This window comes from Bombina bombina, chromosome 1, assembly GCF_027579735.1.
Source record: "Bombina bombina isolate aBomBom1 chromosome 1, aBomBom1.pri, whole genome shotgun sequence".
Classification (NCBI taxonomy): domain Eukaryota; kingdom Metazoa; phylum Chordata; class Amphibia; order Anura; family Bombinatoridae; genus Bombina; species Bombina bombina.
The window spans coordinates 1404087413-1404105008 of record NC_069499.1 but is presented as its reverse complement, the minus strand read 5'-3'; the positions used below and the strand labels follow the sequence as shown (position 1 = coordinate 1404105008).

Below are 17596 nucleotides of genomic sequence, written 5' to 3'. Positions count from 1 at the left end.
TAATGGGACATGAAACCCATAACTGTTCTTTCATGATTCAGCTAGGTAGTTTGTACGGGTCTGCAACACTTCATGGCAGCAAACACTGCTGCCATCTAGTGTTCTTGCAAATGTGTAACATTCTTCTTGCAAAACTGCTGACATAGTTACTCCAGACATGTGCATGCTACTACCTGCTTTGAACACAGGATACAAAGAGAACAAAGTAAATTTTATCAAATTTAAAGATTTTTTTATTGTTTAAAACTATTTGAATCATGAAAGAAAACATTTGGGTTCCATGTCCCTTTAAGATGGTTTAATATTAAATCTTGCAAGATCATGGTGACATTACAGTAAAGCAAAAGTAATTGGCTTTATTTTCACCATGCAGTTAAAAGCAAAAAGAATAGCTAAAGAGTACTCTAGTGAGATGATCTTAGTTTTAAATTAAAGGGACACTAAAAATCCAATTTTTTTCTTTCGCGATTCAGATAGAGCATGCAATTTTAAGCAACTTTCTAATTTACTCCTATTATCAGATTTTCTTCATTCTCTTGGCAAATTTATTTAAAATGCAAGAATGTAAGTTTAGATGCCGGCCCATTTTTGGTTAATAACCTGGGTTGTCCTTGCTGATTGGTGGATAAATTCATCCACCAATAAAAAAGTGCTGTCCAGAGTTCTGAACCAATAAAAAAAAAAAAAGCTTAGATGCCTTCTTTTTCAAATAAAGTTAGCAAGAGAACGAGGAAAAATTAATAATAGGAGTAAATTAAAAAGTTTCTTAAAATTGCATGCTCTGAATCATGAAAGAAAAAAATTGGGTTCAGTGTCCCTTTAAGAAAAAAACAGGTATACATTGTAAATCTCTCAGAGTTGCATCAATTATAAATTTGAATTTATACTAACATGTCCCTTCAGGTGGTGACATTTCAATAAGATACACTAAAGAGCAGGGCTTGAAAAACCCAGGTGCTAGGGAGCCACTGGCACCTTAAATAAGGCCCTGGCAGCTGGCACCCTGGTTTAGAGCTCCCAAGACACCAGTGGATGCCCCCCACTTATCCCCACTAGCCACAAATAAAATGTATATTGGTGTGGCTGTATCCTTTCTATGCCATGCAGCTGGGAAATGAAAATACAACTTCGGCCATGCCCACCCTTTAATACCTCCTGCAAAGCCCTGCTATAGAGCCAATTACTAGATCTAATGTGATGGAGTGAGAGGAAGGTTGGTTGTTGGAATAAATCTGTGGTAAACAGAGTTAAGGCTGATCTAGTTAAGTGTGGGGAACAAGGGCAGAGGACTCACTTGAGAAAGAAAAACAGTGGTGGTGGTCTATCAGTGCTGGACAAGGGTTATCCGACAGATCACATTTGGGCATTTTTAGAATTTACTGCCGACTTGATATATTAACAGAGCTCCAAGGGGCAGCTACTGCTTGTCTGTCACTTCTGCTTCTTGAGTATTTAATACATCTACTGCAACATAAAGATGATTTTCCCACAATGCTTGTCATTTTCCATGAAACCTTCTGTAAAAATTGATTGAAACACACAAGCTTGAAGGAATGCAATATGGTCAAGGAGCCAGGGAATATCACATACTTCAGAGCTTATTAAATTCACTTTTGGGGCCTTATAATAAGAACCCTTTGGTCTCTCCTCAGCTAGATGGACATATGGGATTTAATTTGATAAAGTTCACATATTGCCGCAGTACAGTTTATCCCACAACAATATGTTGTGCGTCAAATATAGCCACTGAATAAGCAGGTAAAGTACACAGAGCAGATCATATAAAAAAGTATTTATCTGCAATAAACATGACTTGTGAAATTAGAACATAAAACAAAACTGTTCTACAGGGTTTGCAATCTCAGGACTTGACAAGTCTTTGGAGAGACAGCTCCTGGAATTTGACTTGTAGCTTCAAACTTACTGGACAGTTGTACATATATCTCTCTATACACAAACCATTTTCTCTATACTGAAAAAAAATTGTCCGTCTATAGATAAAAGAGAAAGAGGTGGAACAAAAACGTGTGTAGTTATTTTGTGGGGGGGGGTTTTATGTACGTGGTTGTTCCAGGCAATCTGAAAGTCAAATCAAAATTTGTAAATAAATAGTTCCATTTATCCCAGACTAGTAATAATTTATAGTGGACAAGTAAATTTTCCCCCTATATTTAATGGAGCAGTTAAGTTTTTAAATGCTTGCAGAATTTAACAAAATTACTATAAATAATATAAAGTACATTTTTATATATAATTTCAGCACTTGTACATTAATTATAGTAATCAGCTGAATTCTGCAGGCTTCAAAAAGGGACATAAAGTGACAATAATATGAATATTTTCTTATAACACCATTACTCTCCAACTTCCACAACAGTGTTAAACACATAGTTAAAGTCAGGTCTAGAGCAGAAATGTAACCCTGCTCCACAGCTTTCTTAAACACACAACACATTTTCATATTGCACTATTGCTTGCCTATAATACTAAAAAATATCCTTATTATAGGTTTATGACCCTTTAACATTAAATTATAGTAATTAATTGACATGCTTTAATTCGTTGGAGCATGTCATTTTATCACTAGCACCGCTGCAACGCTATGTGTTTAAAGCCTGCAAAGGGATTAAACACATAGTTTAATTAAAGTGCTGCTCAGGAAATTACAGCTGATCCAATCAGCAGCACTAGTCGCACAGCTGGGTTGTGCAACTAGCTTTGCTCATTGGATATCGGTAGCCATTTCTACTCTAGACTTGCATTGTTTTGCCCCCCCCCCCAATGGTACGTTAAACAGAGTTGCAGCAGGGGTTAAAACACGGAGTTGCAGCATTGATAATGATAAAATTACATGATCTAAAGAATTAAAGCATGTAAATGAATCACTATAATGGTTGTAGTAACTATAAATGGGTTACTAAATTGTAAGAATGCATACATAAACAGAAGACACGGTGCCTTATAGCTTCTGCATTATAGTGTTAAAATGACATGCTCTAATTTTTTGAAGAGCGTGTCATTTTAACACTAGCAAAGCTTTAATGCTATGTGATTGAATCAGCAGCACTAGTCGTACAGCTGGGTCAGGTAACTAGCACTACTAATTGGCTCAGCGCCAGTTTCCACTCAGGACCAGCAGTGCTCTGTGGGTCCCAAGTAGGACTTTAACCCACACTAATGGGTTAAACACGCTTAAATACTTAGCATTACAGGATCACTAGTGTTAAAAATACATGCTCTAATATTTTAACTTTATAATGGCCCTTTTAAGTTTCTTTTTTTTTCTTTATTGCATTTAAAATATTTTACATTTAAAAAGTCGATTAAACTCTAAATATTGATTACATAGTGTAGATGTGGCATTGAATGACCGTCATCCAGCCAACCCCTTATTACCAAACTAGATGGTCATTTCTACCTGCTTTATTCAGCTACTAATTACTCTCCATATACAACTTGCATCCTGTTTGATCTCACATGCTGCACAAATGACTGTACCACAGAGTTCTGAGCAAGTTTGTCTAGGTCTCTGCAATATTAAAAATCCTATTATACAGTTTCAAAAGCACAGACCAATCTTGAGCTTCAATGCACATTGATGTTCAGCAGAGAACAAAGATAATAAGGAATTCCATGGTATAGAAAGTCCTTACCACCCCCCCTCCCCTCCCTCACACTTTTGCATCTACCAACTGCAGATCATTGCAGAGTTATTGTTCCACTTGTCCAGTTATCTACAGCAAGCGTACTGAAACACCCCAGGGTGTCACTGGCCTCAGATGAGGGTGTCAAACAGAATTAGGGTGTATAGTGAAAAGATTCCAAATAGCTTGTGGGGTCTTCTTTCAGCATAAATTCATTCTTAAAAGGATTTAGTGACAAAAGGGCAATACTGTCTTTTATATACACATATAGTGCCACATCTTTCTTTTTCTTTCAGAGCAAAATTTTACAATTCTCAGGACAAAGAAAAAACAGGCACATGAGATACATGTTAATGTGGGAAGTTTAAAAAGATATAAATCCATCAAGATCTATTGATCCAGATGATGGAAACATTTTAAAAGGGAATCTATAGTTCCGCTGACTCAGTAACACATGTGATACAACCTCTGACTGGATACACCAAACCAGCCTAATATTTGATAAACTAGTTTTGGTGGCTTAACCCTTTCCTGCTGGGACTCTGATGTGAACAAATGAGTAAAACTTTAAATCACCTTCATGCGACCGCGTTATTTTTCATGATGGGATCAGGTTGGGGGGAGTGCCCCAGCCCACGACCCCATATAGGAAACGGGTAAGGTTTCAGGACAGCCGAACTGTTACGAACATTTCATGACATCCTAATGACGCTCAAGGGGTAAAGTGACATGAAACCCAAACTTTTTTTTTCTTTCATAATTCAGATAGAACATTCAATTTTAAACAAATTTCAAATTTACTTATATTATCTTATTTGCTTAGTTCTCCTTTGAAGAAAAGCATACCTAGGTAGGCTCAGGAGCTAGCTGCTCACTGATGGCTGCACGTATATATACCGGTTGTCATTGGCTCACCCTATGTGTTCATCTAGATCACAGTACAGCACTGCTTTTGCATCAATAAAGTATACCAAGAGAATGAAGCAAAACTACTCCCTCTGGTCTCAAAGCTTCTTAAAAAGCTAGTATATGCACCACTATCTCATTTACTTACATTAAACTCCCTCCTTGACCCACTTTAATCTGGATTTTGCCACCTAAACTCCACAGAGACCGCAATTGTTAACATTACCAACGAGCTACTTACAGCAAAATCCAAAGGCCACTTCTCTCTACTTATCCTCTGTCTGCAGCCCTCTTTTGCTCCAAACCCTCCATTCCTTCGGCATCTGCGACACAGCTGTCTCGTGGTTCTCTTCCTATCTGTCTAACCGTACCTTTAGTGTCGCCTTCTCTGGGGCATACTCTGCCCCGTTACCTCTTTCTGTTGGGGTACCGCAAGACTCTGTCCTCTGTCCCCTCCTCTTCTCAACCTACACGTCATCATTAGGTTCCTTAATAAAGTCCCACGGGTTTCATTATCATTTGTATGCCTACGACACCCAACTCTACCTCTCTGCACCAGAACTCTCTCCTTCCTTGCTAACCCGTGTCACTAACTGTCTCTCTCATCTTGGATGTCCTCTCACTACCTCAAGCTAAATCTCTACAAAACTGAGCTCCTTATTTTCCCCCCTTTTTCTAAAATCTCCACCCCCCACTTCTCTATAACTGTTGATAACTCCATCATTACCCCTACCCCGCATGCCCGATGTCTTGGGGTCACACTTGACTCAGATCTATCTTTCACTCCTCACATTCAGTCCTTGGCTAAAGCCTGCCGCTTCCACCTTAAAAAACATCTAAAAAATTAATTTCCTTACACAAGACACAACTAAGATTTAAATCCACTCTCTCATCCTTTCCCACCTCGATTACTGCAACTCCATCCTCTCTGGTTTCCCTAGCTGCCGCCTATCTCCTTCCTATCGCCACTGCTATCCATTAAAACCCCATAGCATGTAAGCCTATGAGTCCAGCTATTTGTAGTTCACATTCATAAGAGCTGACTACAACAGTGCAACTCTCGGCAGGTCCCTGTATCCCCTAGACCCCTGTAAATGTTATTTTGTATACTACCTATGTTCATAGCGCTGTGGAATCTGTTGGCACTCTACAAATACCAGATAATAAAAAGAAATTAAAAATGGAGCGTAGAAGTAAATTAAAAAGTTGTTTAAAATTGTATGCGCTATCTGAATCACAAAATAAAAATGTTAGGGCTTCATGTCCCTTTAACTATGAACCTGCATATAATGTGCCTTTATATTATTATGGAAAATAAAAGCATGCCTAATGAGCAAATACTGTATATGGTATATGTAGGACTGGATGTTATGCATTGATATTTGCTGTAGATTTCTCTTCATGATAGTGCTTATAATGTCCCGTCCCAAATCAGATGTATGTTAACAAAATTCACATTTGGCCCCTTGGTTTTCAAGGAGCCACTCAATACTTCTAGTTCTAATATTAGATCAAGAATCGAAAGATCCAGAGCACCAATGTTTCTGGAGAGACAAGAACTGGACCAAGTTTTAAGGCTTTGTGAACTCCGATGTTGGCCCAATGACCTACAAACATGCTGACCTTCAATCCTGAAGGTGGTGGGGTTTCCTCCTCCCCCCAAAAGTCTAATTTCACCTTACAGATGTTGGTGTTGAGGTCTTAATAGCAACTGGGAACCATAATGCCCAGTATGCCATGCAGAATTGTAGTTCCTACATGACATAACATTAATAGTGCAATATTCATCTTAAGAAATGTCACAGCTTTTGGAAATGGATAGCATTTATATTAAAATCACCAGTGAAGGAGATGCAATGTAAGGGGGGGGGGGGGGTCTGTCCTGAACACAGTTTGACACAGGAAGCCACCCCAGACTGAGGTTTAGAGATGGGTCTGAGGACACCCGTGTGTCAAGAATTTAAATTCACAAAAGGCTTTATATTTATTATGTATAAAACAAACATTTGTCAATTCTTATATTAGACCCACATCTTAAAAACTCTATGAAGTGTGGAGCAGGTTTGATTATAGTGAAGTTGAGAATTTGAGCATAGAATTGATGGGGTAAAACATAGGATGACATTTTCTGGGATTAAAAACATTCTCTTGTGCTAGAGTGGATAAAATGGGGTCACTGGGGAGCGACTGTTGTACACCACTGCCCCAGAAATAAACTAGCATTAGTTCTCACTATGGAGTTTACAATTATAAATCTAAACTATTTTATATAAGAGAAGCAAGCAAGCAATGGTTATTTGCAAGACATCTCTGATTGCTGACTAATTAGAGACTAGCCAGTGTAATCAGAGATTGTCAGCTATATGGGATTAATAATTATCTAGCAACTGACATCCAATTTTTGCACAATAAATCATGTTGCCGAAATGGTTTTACGCTAATACTTTATCACCAATGTATAATATAATATTTACATTAACACTGATCTGTTATTTTCATGCTATTTCTGTATCTTTTATGCAACAGCTAGCTGCATGTAGTAAATATAAGTAATTATTAGTTAATCCAGCACAGCCCCCCTTCTGCCCAGGGATGTGTGGAAAGGGTTAGTGACTGCTGGAATACACAGTAATTCCTATTCCATACTCGTATAATTTCCTTCACTATTATCTTCAATGTCACTTCTGTCATGTCAGACCAACAGCACAAACATTTTAGTTCTTCTACATTCTATTGCAGGGAAAAGCAAACAACAATGTTTACTATTTTAAAAACAAATTAAAGAAATACAACATTTCTTTATTAAACGAGCGCATGAACTGTGAAAATAAGATAACTCTGTCAACATGAGTCAGAATGTTGAGGAGCCAGACAACGATGCGAAAAGATGTTATATAGAAACATTCAAAAACTAATTAGTTAGGGTGTTCCAGATTTGTCAGCCTCTGTATCAGACTACCCCGTCTCCCAATGTGCAACTTCTTTTTATAGGTTAATATATATATATATCCATCCAAATCAAGCAGAGCATTTTCTGGATTTAAAGAACAAAGATATATTTTATGTGTGACATTTTGGGGTATGGACACCCTTTCTTCAGATCGGGACAGCTATGTCACACCCACAAGATTACCATCCACACTGCAGCAACAATGTCTTACAGGCAAATAAATTGTGCTCAATGATCTCACCAGGAACCAAAATCTGCAGGTAAGAGACTGGAGTTAAGGTTTCCAATGACCTTTAGGCCTCTCTGGCAACTACTGTATAAATGCATGCAGGATTTGATAAACTCTGATCCATAAAATTTTACTTAACATGATTTTTAGACAAAAAATACTTTTGTTTGCCTAAATGCAATAATCGTATTACTTTTATAAAAAGGTGTATTTTGTATGTGAAAGCTATTCCTTTTTACACTATTATTCTGGTACTTTTAACACAAACCATAGTGTCATATAGCAATATGTCCTGCATATGTTGCATTTTGCTACATAAAGGAAAAGTAAAGTCAAAACTAAACTTTCTTGATTCCGATAGAGAAAGCAATTTAAAAAAAAAAAAAAACCTTTCCAAATTACATCCATTATCAAAATGTGCACAATTTTTTTTATGCACAATGTATGAGGCACTAAACTCCTACTAAGCATGTGCAATAGTTAACAGCATATACAAAATATGCAGTTGTGATTTGCTAATGGCTGTCGCTTGTTACAGGGGGTGGGGAAAATGAAAGGAACAACTTTAACAGAATATATATATATATATATATATATATATATATATATATATATATATATATATACACACACACACACACACACACACTGGTGATTTGAAATTGTTATTAGTATTGTTTTGTTATTATACAGGGCTCGAGATTTCCACTTGCCCACTTTTGGCTAGTAACTTAGTACTGTACTTGAATTTTTGAGCCCTGTATTATGCATTTGTTGATTATGCAATTCTACTGTATTGAATGGAGAGCATGATTTGTCAATTTCTTTTAATTAAAATGATACACTTCTATCCCTTACACTAAGAGTTTATAAAGATTATTAAAAAAAAGAAGCAAAAACAGCTTTTCCTGCCAGATTCTCTCTTCAATTAAAGCCACATGTTCAAACTTTTTTCTTCCCTTTCCCCCCTTCCCCTTTTATTATAATCAGGCCTTTTATTTATCTTTGGTAACCCTTTGAAACCCAAAAAAGACTTTGGGTGACCAGACATATTCTATTTTTAATGTATTAATGATTAGTTCTCAACTTTTGCTGTCAACATTGCAAGTTATTGGGGTTGTTGTCTTATTTCCAATAGTATTTAATATTACAATTATTTTGTATTTCACTGAAAAACCCAGTATTCATGGATGTTGTACTTGTAACAAATTAAGTTCTGTGTATAACAACAGTATCTAAAGATATTTAATTATATTTGGGGAAAAAGGTAAAAATTAATGTGTTTAATTTTAAATAGTTGACAAAACATTTATTTACTGCTGTTTAATTACATAAAAACACTTTATGAACAATTATGGGTCACAAGCCAAATTCATGTAGAGGATGATGGGGTGTATTTTTTTAATACTTTTTTTCCCCAATAAAATCCAACATTAAAGTATTTTTTTATAGATAAATCATTTGATATGATTTAAAAAAATAGACTTTTAAAGGGACACTGAACCCAATTTTTTTCTTTTGTGATTCAGATAGAGCATGCAATTTTAAGCAACTTTCTAGTTTACTCCTGTTATCAATTTGTCTTCGTTCTCTTGTTATCTTTATTTGAAAAACAAGGCATCTAAGCTTTTTTGGGTTCAGAACTCTAGATAGCACTTTTTTATTGATGGATTAATTTATCCACCAATCGGCAAGGACAACCCAGGTTGTTCACCAAAAATGGGCCGGCATCTAAACTTACATTCTTGCATTTCAAATAAAGATACCAAGAGAATGATGAAAATGTGATAATAGGAGTAAATTAGAAAGTTGCTTAAAATGTCATGCTCTATCTGAATCATGAAAGAAAAAATGTGGGTTCAGTGTCCCTTTAATCATTACACACCGTTTGAGGCAGAAAAACAGAGCAAAAGAAAAAGAGAAGCATTCATGTCACTGGAACCCAAGGTCAGAGCAAAACGATACAAGCTGGCAGAGTCAAGGCAGAAAGAGCCTACCAGGACAAAGGGGTGGAGTCTACCAGGACCGTGGGGAGGAGTTTTCCAAATGAGATGTTACTAGGTTATAACTGTTTAGTGCAAAAGAACAGCCAGTGATGAAAAAGACGACAGATGATTATGACAACAGGTGACAATGTAAAATTAAGAAAGCCAGGTAAGAGGACAGGAGATGAGTTTAGCTTGACAAGAGAGTATTTTACATGTTGCAAATAGAGATAAATTGCAGCAGTAAGGAGCTGGAAAGTGAGGAGCCTGACCAAAATCACATTATGGACTCCAGCCTAAGGTTTTATAGCTCAGAACTAATACATAAAAAACCTACAAGGCAGTAATCACTGAGAGACCAATTCTCTAAAGCTTTGTGGTCTGGTGAGATGCTATAAAAAGGTGCCTAATCAGTATTACGAGACCCCTCAGGGATTGTTTTAAAGGCAATATTTACCTTGGGAACTGTGTCTCATTAAAGTAATGGTAAACTTTTCCCTTTTTAAAATCAGATCTGGAATGTTAGTGATATTTTAGATGGAGTTTAATTCATCAGTTGTAACAAAGATGTGCTAACACTTACTTTTAATATAGATATGAAATTAAAAATTCCCCACACTCCGCCGCCCACTTGAAAAATCAATTTTTTGTGAGGTAATGGTTTGAATTGTTCTCTAATCAGCACTCTAGCTACAACACACGTGCCATATGGGGAGAGTTCTGATTGGAACAATTTAAACCTGTTAGCTCTCAGAAAAATTGATTTTCCAAGCGGGTGGCGGATTGCAGGGAATTTGAATTTCATATCTATATTTAAAAGTAAGTTATAGCGCAAAAATATCACTAACATTCCGGATCTGATTTTAAAAAGGGGAGAGTTTGCTATCACTTTAAGGGGAGTTCACTAACATGCTTTATGTTAAGAAGAAACACTAACTTTACAGTATAATCCTCAATAAAAAAAATAAGATGATGATTTCTCTCTATGCCAGACAGTTTTTAAGAATAGGAGCCTTAGTTTATTGAGATGAAGTAATACATCTTAAAGTGGCCTAAGTATGACCATTCTGATGAAAAGACAACTTTACTTACAGTATCAAGATACTCAATAGTATTGCAATGTTAAACAAACCAACACTTTTACATACAATTGTGGAAAACATTTGTGAATTATAAGAGAGATTTATAATAAACTTGTAGAATAGCTACCCCCATGTGCCCATCATTTTGTCTGACACCTACAGAGATCTGCATTAGCTTCCAATGCTCAAACAACTTCATAAAGTTTTGAAACTGGAAGGGGAGGAGCAAACAGGAGTGCAAGAATGCAGCTGTCTGAAAAAAGGAGGGAACACTGGATGAAAAGGTCTTTATATCTTGATCCTTATTAGTAATACCCATGTACATGAGAATGCTAAAGCCATTATCTAAATATATCTAAAAAAATGTTTACTTCATTGATACTACACCCCCAAACTGGACTATTTAGATTGAGTACATCTGTGGGAAAAGCAAAAGCTAATAATTGCTTGTAAATATTGGGTGATTATTATTGTTATAAATTATTATTTTTTTATTTCTCATCGTACACTGCTCCAGCTTATTCAATAGCAAAGATATAATAAAAACTCTGCATAAAGGTTAAAATATATTCAAACTTTAACCTTTTAACACCGTTATGGCATTCTATTCCATCCTAACTGCACCGGGCTTTAGCCGATCCCATTATTGAAATCTTGCGATTGTGCATTTTAATTTAACCTTGTCATCAAAGGGTTAAAAGGGAAAAAAAAAAACACAAGGACGTAGAGGTCAAATAGCGATTTGGTTATATTTAATTTTGTCCCTTTAAAGTGATGGTTAAGTTAGAAATATATTTTTTTTTTCTATTAAAAGATATTACTAAATGCAATTGATCAATGTACTTATAGATTTTTAAAATGCAATAATTTAATTAAAATCTTCCTTTTATTTTCCATAAGCCCCCCAGCCACCTCCATGTGCAACTTTTTTTCTTACCTTGAAATGAGCAACACCCTTCCTATCTATAGCAGCAACCTCTTGCTCTGCTGCTTGTCTGTAGGATCAGATATGTAACTGCGCACGGTTTACAATTTGTGCATGATACTCCTCAGGTAAATACAAGCTGCCAAAAATATGCGATCCAACGGGGAAGCAGCAGAGCGAGAGTTGTTTGCTGTAGATACAAATAAGGAGGGTGATGCACTTGATTGGCTACACCGCCCACCTGTCAAAGTAAGAAAATAGTTTTTCAAGGAAGTGGCCAAAAAGCCTACTGGAAATGATAAAAAATAAAAAGTAAGATTTTGATTAAATTGTGGTTTAAAAATGTATAACTACACAGAACCACTCCATTTATTAATGTTTTATGGATAAAAAGTAATTCTAACTTTAACTTCACTTTAAAGGACCATAATAGTTGAAAAATGATATTCTAATCCATAATATGTTATTTTACAACTATCAACCCTGCTCTACTGTTTGTGTTACCCTGCTTTGGACCCTCGGTGCACTGCTAGTCCCGAGCAGAATTTGCCGCTGATACAATCAGCAGCGCTAGTCATGCAACTCATTTACAGCATGTGATTTTGTGACTATGATGGCCCTTTTAAGCAACATATGAGCTACTGATTGCACATATAGCTATTATGCTGGTGTCAAAAAGCCCTATTGATTTTTTTAAATTGTGTATTAACTGGGTTCCTCCGCCCCCATATTAGTATTTTTCAGCTTTGTGGTGCTTGATACATATTGAACAGTAGAATGCTGATCCGGTAGAGGTGATGTCATGCTGCTCATAAAAAATTGTTTTATTTTAAACCCTGCACTATAGAATATAAAGACATCAAATTTGTACAGTGTTTAAACCCTGAAGAAACTGAACGTGCTATTCTTTTAAAGGAGCAAACAAAACAAAAACCACAAGTTTGAGATTGTTATATAAAATGTTTAATTATATGTTGTAAAACTTTGCAACATACTTTAATCTTTTCCATTTTCCTGCAATTTAAAAAATTAAAAATTTCGGGCATTACCATTCCTGTTAAAACCGGAAGTGCAGACTCCAGACACATAACTATATACATTCCCCATAGTAATTGGCTGCACAGTCTAGTGATGCATTTATACATGTCCCTAATTGGCCTCCGAGGAGAATGAAACCTAGGTTACAACATGGCAGTACTCACTGATGTCACTCCATGCATATTATGCATTATCAGACTAACTGCCCTTTGGCTCCCTATACAGGTTGTTACAACTAAGAAGCTCTGCAATAGAATATTACAATTTTTTGAAAAATGTGCTGCTTTTTTAAGATCACTTGCACAAACAGAGACTGAACAGATTATTATTATTATTATTATCGGTTATTTGTAGAGCGCCAACAGATTCCGCAGCGCTGTAGATGAATAAATCTCAATGTAATGTCCTAGATATCTAAACTAAGAAGAAAAAAAATCCCACTCCTCAAAACTAAAGATTTTTTTTTTTTATGAGCCTAAAAAAAGTAACGTTTATTAGACATATCATTTTGCAAAACAATACAGAATTCTTGTCTAATAAAAAATATAATAAATGGGGATATTAAAGTCAGAACATGAAAACCACTGAAATAAGAGATAAAAAGTAGAGATATGACAGAATAAGAGTATGAGTCTGAGTGTGTGGAAAAGGGGTACAGACATTTTATATACAGGGTTGTCCAACTTTCATATGAGGGGACACTTTTTTTTTTTATGACCTATGGAGCAATTTTAGACATTCTAAAATGTAAACCAAAATGCATAAATGTACAGGAAACTGCAAATGAGCAATGCTTTAGAAATATAAGTGCCTTAGAGATAAATGTACACACAATGCCAGAAATGTTTAGACTTCATACACAGGAAGAGGACAAAAAAATGCCAGCTGGAAATGGTTAGAGGCAGTGGGATGATGGGGAAACCGGCCCCCAGGAATTAGGCTGGACAACTCTGTTATAAAACATTTGGTCAGCTGACAAATAATGGGGATTGTCATCATTGTCTCTCTCATAATGATACAGTGTTAATACAATTATGAATAGAAGATTAAGCAATGACTTTTTTCTACCACCCATTCTTGTGGTTATTCCATATGTACACACATTTCCATATAAAGTTTGATTCACTTGCATTTTAGGAATGACTATATTGCAAAATAAAATATTCACAGCATAACCCCCCCCCCCCCCAAAAAAAGTAAAAAAAATAAATAATGTATGCTGTGTTTTTGACATGTACTGCCTTATATGTAGATGCTTTGCAAACACTCAGCCTCTAATTACAGGTAATTACACCTCATTTGCATCAAGCTATGGACACATCTAATGCTGCAAACCAAGAACCTTTAGAACAATTGAAGTCATTCATGAGGGATTGAAGACATTTTCAGGAGGAGGTTCCATCACCCATACACCACATTAAAGCTTAACACCTTTTTATTTGTATTGCATGTTTGTTTTAACCCCATTATCGCTGCTGTAAGGCTTTGTATACACTAATTCTCATGTAAGCACTGTTTTTGTTTTTTCTACAATATCTGTAGGCAACTCAGATCAAAATGATGTCAATTGGAATTGCTAACTACCTGGTATAAAACTGTAACAGGATGCTTATATTACTTATTACTAGCATTAATGTGCTCTACAGTTTAGGTAATATATCCATTCATCTATAATGAAAAGTCCATTACTATTAAGGGAAGGCTCAACAAGTCCATAGCTTGAGTCATTCAATCCCTAATGGAATCACCCTGTTTAGGCAGAGAGTGATGGAAAACCTTGGCTGAGCTCGTTCCCATCACCTATTTGTCATCTGGCTACCGGTTTAGTTTGATTCACTGATGTAGGAAGATGCTGACATCGCAGCCAGCTGCTTGTATAGAAAAAAAAAGGAACGAGGTAAGCAATGATTTGTATCCAAACCAAACATTAAAGTAAGCGTTTAATTTCTCAAATGCAGAAATGTTACCTTCCCCAGGACAGGGCATAAAAAGACATATGGGGGGCCAGGGGGACTACCCTTCCTCTTCCTGTGAAATCTAGGAAGGATATTTCTATCTTTCCCTACCTCCTCCCTTGTTCACTTACTTCCCGTTATATTTAACCCTTCTCCGCATGTAAAATGACATGATGTGCAAGCAAGATCGCTTATTTACTGACATCTGGAATCCAGAGACCTCCAATCAAAATAAGTCACAATCTACACAAACAACTGGACCCCCCCCCCCATCAAAATAACTTAATGACCTATAACAAGAAATGAACAGCATCAATGTGTGTTAAATAGTAAGTTCTAATCTACCATCAACATCTCTTCTCCCCAGTCCACACATTATGTCCTAAGTTGTTTATTTGCTCGTGCATGTTTCCCTTTCCCTATATACTCCGTTGACACTACACAAATGAATTGATGGTTAAACTCTTCAAGCGGTGTCACACGCATCGGTCTCTGCCAGTGTCCCCAGCGCTGAGCCAAAGAAAAACCTCCAAACATCCAGGCTTGTAAAGTCAACACATAAGACAATAGGTGCCCTGCATCAAAGCCAGCGGCGTGTGGACCACATCAAACTTCACAGCGCTGTTGATGGTTTCCTATTGGAGTAAACAAGATGCCAAAGTGGACAAGGACAGTGACAAGACCACACTGCCTGTTTAACCAGCGTCCAAACTCCCTATAGGTATTGTGCTGCACCCATCAAAGCGACCTAAAGGGTTAATCGTGAATCAATTCCAAATAATCTCAGCACCTCTTGTTTCATCCCCCTTAACTTGCTTGCTCGCTCCATTTTATTTCTCACATTTCTGTTCACCGCTTTATAACATTGCAGCTATTATATAAACATAAACTAATGTGGGTTCTTACCTTGTGAAAGTGTGTCCGGTAAAGAGAATATCCAGATAAAAAGAAAAAGCATGCTCTCTGCCTGCCTGCTCCCGGGCTTAGATGGTTAGTAGATTGGCTTCTTTCCTAAGGTCCCTTTTGCCGCTGCTTGTCAGTGTCTTTCCAAACCATATCCCGCACAAAGGGGCTGATATCTCGTTCCTTGATGATTAAATTCGTTCCCACAGAAAGCCTCGGTTTTCTTGCTCTCTCCCTCTCTCCCTCACACACAAAAAAGTCTTGGAATCAGAGTGGATGATGATTCCAGAGGGGGAAGGAACCATTCCACTAGCAAGAGGGGGAGGGAAATACTTTCCTAAACTCTCTTTCACTGGTACATATTTTCCTTTCCCTCTTTCTTTTTTTTACAGCAGAACAACAAACTCACATTAAAAAAAAATGTAGAAAGTTTCATTTAATTAAGTGCAGGAGGACAGCGAGGAGAAGGAATGGCTGATGGTGCAAGGGGGAGCGGGCAAGGGTTTTGCTGATGTGAAGAAAGGAATTTGGGAGTTTTTTCTCTCTTATGTTGGGAGTTTTTAGTTCACCCCCTCCCCCTCACATGCACTGACACAGAGATACTTTCCCTCCCCCCTCTAACATTCCATATCTTGTCTGGAATAAAGATTTAAAAGGGTCATTTTATGAATATAAAAGATTAACCCAGTATCCACTGAGAAGCTGTTAAGACATGTTCCACATCACAGATTGTAAGCTCTTGGAGACAGAGACCTTTTTCTTGTATGTGTGATTCTAGATGCTAGATTGTAAGCTCATGTGCATAATATGTAACAGTACTGTCTGAGTACATCTCTCTTTACAGTTATGATAGTACAAATAGTTTTTCAGCATTTATCACAGAGACAGGACAATGGTTTTGGAGTCTGCCCTAAAGAACTTACAGTCTAACTTTACAAACTTCTGGAGAAGCAATGTATTGTAGGAGGAAATGCCAGCCCAGGGCTACATATGAGAATACAGATTTTTTTGTCCTGTTTTGTCCTTCTTAAGTGTGGCAGAAATGTGATTTTAATTACACAGAGTTAGCTCCCCACCACTTGTTTTCTGTAACACAGTGCTGGCGTCAGTCCCTAGGTCTGTCTGTCCATCTAAATGACTCATTCCTCCTCTTCAAAGAAAAACATTAATATATATATATATATATATATATATATATATATATATCATATATCTGCTTTTAGGTTCATTCTATTGAGCCATTACACAACATTTGACAATAGTGCAAGGGGATCACTGAAACGTTATGTCTGTTCTTATTCTGTAAATTTGGAATAAACGTTTTATGAAAAGACCAGCGAGTGCCTTTTTGTTGATTGGATTTCTATGCTGCTGTAGAAGCGCACCCTGGCTGCTGCAAGTATCGCAAGATTGGGGTTACCCTTTTTGGAAGGTTATATATATGCGCTGTGCATGATTTGTAATGTGTGTATCTATATATATATACACACATATACACACACACCACTGGTTTTCAAACCTGTCCTCAGGCCTCCCTAACAGGCCAGATTTTGAGGATATAAGAACTGGAGCACAGGTGAAATAATCAGCTGATTAGTAAACATGGTTATTTTACCTGCTCTCATCCAGGGTAATCCTGAAAACCTTGCCTGTTAGGGAGGCTTGAAGACAGGTTTGACAACCAATGCTATACACTATAGTGTATATCAGTTACGAAAAATAAGTCAAGAGAGCAAACTAAGATTGTAGTCATCCTTGATGCCAAAACACAAAATAAAATAAATAAAAAAGGTTTAGTGCTTAGTCAATAATAGTACTTTATTCAAAGTCCCAATATTCAAATAGAGCGCTTGTCAAGGGTGAGCAGCCAAACCACTGAACAGACATAATGGAGAAATAAATACCACCAATCACACACCATGATGTCTGTTTAAAGGGACATAATACCAGGGATAGGCACAGACAAAGGCTGTGGCGGA

The 17596-nt window shown here is 36.8% G+C and overlaps 1 protein-coding gene across 1 annotated transcript in view; it reads right to left on the bottom strand.

The window, feature by feature from the left end:
- Nucleotides 1-16062, bottom strand: part of KIRREL1 (kirre like nephrin family adhesion molecule 1) — a 390224-nt gene extending 374162 nt beyond the window's left edge. Inside the window, exon 1 of the mRNA XM_053705168.1 lies at nucleotides 15621-16062. Coding sequence (XP_053561143.1) covers nucleotides 15621-15672 — 52 coding nt within the window. The 5' untranslated portion in view covers nucleotides 15673-16062. The remainder of the gene's footprint in view (nucleotides 1-15620) is intronic.
- Between the last annotated feature and the right edge of the window lie 1534 nt (nucleotides 16063-17596).